Raw genomic sequence first — 6088 nt, forward strand, 5'->3', positions numbered from 1 at the left:
ACATAATTTGGTTGACATAATCATTTGCCTGTGAAACAATATGTATCTGTATGATAAAATGTTTTATACTTTGGCTTACCCTCTTGCTTGTTTGGTTGCTTTGTATGTGGCTCTTCTCCTTTGTGATGATTATCAATTTATTGATGTGAGCAGATGTGAGAGGTACTCGAGGTTAACAAGGAAGGGATGATTCCGCTGCATAGTCTACCTGGACTGGACTTCTTTTATTTGGGCTTTTCCCTAGGGCTATGACCCATGTATTGTCTTGGCTTTTGATGTATCATCAACTACTGTTATGTCCTTTTTATTATTTCTGTATTTAGCATCGTGGTGTGCCTAGTTCCTCTTTTGTCTCCGTTTGAACAATTGTGTGGAGTGAAGTTTATACTCCAGGACCGCGCCATTTTATGCATGTGTGATACCTCTTTAATTAGGGTTATATTTTAAATGGGGTGTTACATTTATGGTATTAGGTCTGTGAACTTGGATGTCCACTTAGCTTTCTCTATGTCATTTTGAGTCTTCTTAGTTAAGTTCATGTCTTATCAATCTGACAAACGGTTTTCGTATGTGTCAGTGAACTATGGCACATCCTCGTAGGACTCTGCAATCCTCTCAAGGCGATGCACCTGATATCACCAGGGCAATAGAAGCGATGGTGGCTGCTATGACATAGCAAAGTACGACTATGATGCAGCAACATGAGGCATCAATGCAACGATAGGCTGCATCACTTAAGCAACAACAACTAGTAATGCAGCAGATGGAGACTGCAAGGGTAGCTGATGAGGATGCCCACAAGCAACATATGGAAGCCCTCTGGCAGCTGGAGGAGAACAGAACGGTTGCACTTGTCTTTGATCTTGAGCCACAACCTACAGTCAGGGAGTGGAGCCTGGAGGACTTTCTAAAACACCACCTGGTGAAGTTTGGAGGTAAGACAAGTCCTGATGCCGTGGACTAATGGCTAAAGGACATGGAGAGGATTTTTTATGCAAAGATGTGCCCCGTAGAGAACAGGTTGGCCTTCACAGTGTACATGCTTACCGGAGGAGCGATGAGAACCAGTGACTTGGGAGGCACTTAGGGAGAAGTTCTTCTATGAACTGATTTTTTAAAATTATTTTCGCTATACATATTCTTTCATCGACTCTCCTTCTAAGTTAGTGTAGATAAAAATAACATGCAATGTAAAAAATAAGAAGAAGGATAAGATACACACTTCACTTTTATATTGGTTTGTTTGGCCAGACAATAAATCTTATGATTCCCTTTCAGTAACTATGTTTATATATCAAAATTTCAATGTTTTAAGATTTTGAATAAATTAGAAGTAAATATTTTGGTAATCATGCAAGTAAACATCTTACACAAAATACGAGTTATCAAAACCATCTCTATATGCCTTTCCCTGATTAGTTAATAATATTAATGAAAAAGATTAAGTTAACACTTTAACTATTGACTAATTAATAAGAACTCTTGGATATCTATAACAGTTTTTAGTAGTGTGTGCCTCTAGATAGTGTGACAATGTCTTTGTCACTTAGCCCCATGCGATAAAAGATTTCTCTTAAATGTGATGCACCTAAAATTCTTCCATACATATTCTCAATAACTAGAACTAAAAATTCACTATACAATACCTTGGGTAAGTTAATAAAAAAATACACAATTGCTACAAAGAAGACTAAGTGCATTAATTAATGAGTGTTTTACTTTCTACAAGAATCAAATGAAAAGACCAAAGTTAACCAAATATAAACATGCATGGAGACATATTTGAAATGATGTCTTCAAAATATTTTTATCTACCAAATGATAGAAAATTGTAGAAAAAATAAACAACACAGTGATTTACCTTATTTGGCATCTAAAAGACGCCCTTCTGCTAGAGATTCCAATGAATCCTAGTAAAGAAAGTAGCATATTGTATAGTAAATATAAAGTTACCTTGTTTGAGGTATTGTTGCATTATATTCTTATAGGGTTAGAGTTTGTTAAAGGGGGTCCTACACCGTAAGATGAACCATTTCATAATAGAAAATAAAAAGTATTTTGAATAGTATAATCTAAAATATAAAATTGACATTTCAGATAGTTATTCCACATTACAAATTTTTATGGGGTGCGAAAGAAATTATTGAGGTGTAGAAAATCATTTTCCTCCCTATTCCTCTTAATCATTACTTCACAAGTATATTATTACTCTCTCCCGTGGGCTAATGGAATAGCGTGTCCTTTCAACATCATTGTTGTTGATATTCTCTTCTACAAATCAAAATTAATGAATTCTCTCCATAGCATGTATCTCCAATCCAACTAGTAGCAGACAAGCTCCATAATGACTTCCTTAATAGTCTATATTATCCACAAAATTTAGACAAGGGAAAATGTTAAAAAAACATATCAATTTTATAGAATCCTAGTATTATGCCAGTATGAGGTTGGCGCGACAAACACCGAGAAACCCAATCTGTTTGTGATTAGCGATGATCATGTAACTCGTTACATGGGAACAGTTGATGTTGCAGGAGATGCTGGTGAGACTTAGCATTGGAGCGGGTAACTTGGGGTTTTATTTCTACTATGATTTTTATTACATTGTAATCTGGATATGAAATTCGATTTGAATTTGGATATGTAAGGTTGAACTAAATTTTATGTTTTAAATATTTTGGCAATTATGATAAAGTTTTTCTTTTCCACGTTTTGGGAAATGTGTTGAATAAATGTTATCTTTTCAATTATTTATTAATAAATATATTTGAATCAAAAATATCCGGTCGGGATTTTACACTCAGCTCCATCATTTTTAACTCTTCGAAAAATTGTTGTTAAATCATCAAAAAATCATCAATTTCTTATTTTTCTTCTTTTTAATACCTCTTTCTATAATTATAAGCTAAAATGGGTTGTTTACTTACAAAATATAATAAATTAAAGCATGATAAGTTTCATGTTTATATGAAAAATTTACGCATTCTAAACACTTATCAATGACGACTCTTTATCATAGACTGGAACTTATTTATTTCGACCATTAAATAACATTTTTTTTTATTTTATATAAACGTAAAACGTATATACTTACTAAATAATCTATAGTTTTGATGATTAAGCCTCTAACATATAACATGGAAAATTGCATACAACATTGACTAATTGAATTCCTGACAGCGGAAACTAGGAAACTCAAAATGTCATTGATATGTTTAGAAACTATGTTACATAATTCAAACCTAATACTTTTTTTGAATGCCATGTTTAAGCTTAACAGGTAGTTAATGACCTAAACAAAGGATACAATTTATTGTTTTTCAACATGAATAACAAGTAGATGACGGTGATAGAAAAATAAAGAGTTAATAAGTTACAACGAAACTTTGTTAACAAAAAAGGATTGGGATGAAAAAATATTGTTACCATTGTTACTAAATGTAAACACAAAAACTCTATATATTTATTTTGCATGCTTTCTTCTCAAACATCAAAGTTCTTTTCAATTCAAAGCCAAAATGTCTAGAATACGTTCATGTTTTGTCTTTATTCTCCTCCTTGTAGTCATCTATGTGTCGCATTGCAATGCATACCCTTTATCTACTTACAACAGATGGATCATGGATGAAGCGACAGGACAACGTGTCAAGTTGGTATGTGCCAATTGGGCTGGCCACCTTCAACCAATGATCCCTGAGGGTCTTGACAAAAGGGCCATGAAGGACATTGTTGGTGAACTTGTGAAGCACAAGTTCCACTGCGTACGTCTCACCTACGCAATCTACATGTGGACACGCTATGCCGATGAGAATGTGAATGCCACCTTTGCTTCGTTGGATGTACCCGAAGTGGTTGAAGGCATTGCCAAGAACAATCCTTCTGTGTTGTCCATGACACATGTTCAGGCCTTTGATGCTGTTGTTCATGAACTTGGAGTTCAGAACATGAAAGTCTTGCTTGATAACCATGTGAGTGAGCCAATGTGGTGTTGCGATGATGATGATGAGAATGGCTTCTTCCATGACAGACATTTCAATCCTCAGGAATGGGTGCATGGCCTTACTTTGGCAGCCAAACACTTCAGCGAAAATCATGTCGTATGTACTTTTCTTTTTCCTTTTTTTCGCTCAACTATGCTCTTTGATCTCTATTAATTTTTCTATTTTTTTAGTTTTAATCCCTGTAAAAAAGAAGTAGAAGTTTTATTCTTTACACGACCTGTTAGAACTTTATCTCTGTTAGAAAGTTTTCATACGTGTTGCCAAAGTTTTGCAGGTAACCTTTATATTTATAGACTAAAAGTTCACAGATTTTAGTATAGGGCTGAACTTAGAGATAATAGTTTGACTTTTTACCTTCTCTTTGGATAAAATTGAATACAAGATGACTTTGTTATTACTTTTGGTTTACTAACAGGTTGTAGCAATGAGTTTGAGGAATGAGTTGCATGGTCCTCGCCAAAATTTGAAGGATTGGTACAGGTACATGAGCCAAGGAGCAGTGGCTATTCACAAGACAAATCCAAATGTGCTTGTGCTTATCTCAGGTTTGAACTATGACACTGAGTTGCAGTTCTTAAGGAGAAAACCATTGAAGATAGACTTGGGTAAGAAAATGGTGTTTGAGACACATTTGTATTCATGGTCTGGAATTGGGACACTCAAATTGAAAGAGATATGGACAAAGCAACCATTGAATAGGATATGTGCCAACAACGTTAAAGCGATAGACTATAGAGCTGGATTCCTTACCACGGGCAAGAATGCAACTCCTTTGATTTTTACAGAGTTTGGGTTCAACGAGGAAAGTTCTTCAGTGGAAGACAACAAGTTCTTGACATGCCTCCAAACCTATCTTCTTGGAAAGGATTTGGACTGGGGATTTTGGGCTTTCCAGGGTACCTACTATATTAAGAAAGACCAGGTTCAAGTTGATGAGTCATTTGGTGTAATGGATGAAACATGGCATCACCTTAGATATCCCAACTTCACTGACAAGTTCCAGCTTTTGCAAAGGAAGAATCTCGGTAAGCTTTTTGAGTTAAACGAATAAGTTCAGTTATATCATGCACTCTTAGATTGACATCACTCATAAGATGGTTTTAAAATAACATAGTTATCATCAAATTTCAATAACTTATGATATCAGTTATCATTTTTTTTCAAACACATAATATCCTATCTTATTTCTAAGTTGTGTGCTCTTGATGCAGAACCTATCTCTAAGGACCCCATTGTAAATATCTTGTACCACCCACTATCTGGTCAATGTGCTCAAGTGAATGACAAGAATGAAGTTGAACTTGGAAGTTGTAAGACCAAAAACAGATGGGTTCGTGGAGAGAATGCGACTAAAATCCTTTTACATGGCACTAAGAAGTGCTTAACAGCAGCTGGTGAAGGGATTGCAGTTGTAGTTTCCGATTGTGAAGGGAATATCAGCTCTTGGAAATTTGTATCTCTGTCTAAACTTCACTTGGCAACTATGAATCAACACAAGGGACAACTTTGCTTGCAAAAGGATTCTAACTCATCCACCATTGTCACTTCAAAGTGTATTTGCGTAAAAGATGATTCTTTATGTCTTGATGACCCTCAAAGCCAGTGGTTCCAACTTGTTCAAACCAATGTGTAGCTTAGGTTATCTACCTTAAGAGTTTAAGATTAGTATTGCATAAACCTTTTTCAATTTTTATGTTGTTTTTATTATTTTCATTTTGCCTAGTTCAATTCAGCATTTACTAATGTGTTTGGGTAATATGTTTAGGATAATTAAGTTAAATCTCTAATAAAATAAGTATTTAATTTTCTTTAGCTGGATCAAGGTTATTTTACAAGTATTTTGTTTCCAAAATTGATACAATACTAATAGAGAATAAATATCTCATTACCTTTAAAAGGGAGTATCTAATCTCACAACGAAACATTTCATTTGCATCTTCCATGGCTTTGAGTACGACGAACATTTGACAAATAAAAATTACCTTATATTAAACCAAAACCAACTTGGCCACCTATTCTGAGTTGAAATGCTTGTTGTAGTGTTGCAAGCATTTTAAAAAATATTGAGATGAAAAAACTATTGAACT

General features: G+C 34.6%; 1 protein-coding gene across 1 annotated transcript; it reads left to right on the forward strand.

The window, feature by feature from the left end:
• Positions 1-3518: 3518 nt before the first annotated feature.
• Positions 3519-5634, forward strand: LOC114191251 (glycosyl hydrolase 5 family protein-like). The gene is made up of 3 exons (XM_028080424.1): positions 3519-4097; positions 4417-5026; positions 5213-5634. The coding sequence occupies exons 1-3, from the start codon at positions 3519-3521 to the stop codon at positions 5632-5634; spliced, it is 1611 nt and encodes a 536-aa protein (XP_027936225.1).
• The last annotated feature ends 454 nt before the right edge of the window (positions 5635-6088 follow it).

Source organism: Vigna unguiculata, chromosome 7, assembly GCF_004118075.2.
Source record: "Vigna unguiculata cultivar IT97K-499-35 chromosome 7, ASM411807v1, whole genome shotgun sequence".
In the NCBI taxonomy this organism is placed as follows: domain Eukaryota; kingdom Viridiplantae; phylum Streptophyta; class Magnoliopsida; order Fabales; family Fabaceae; genus Vigna; species Vigna unguiculata.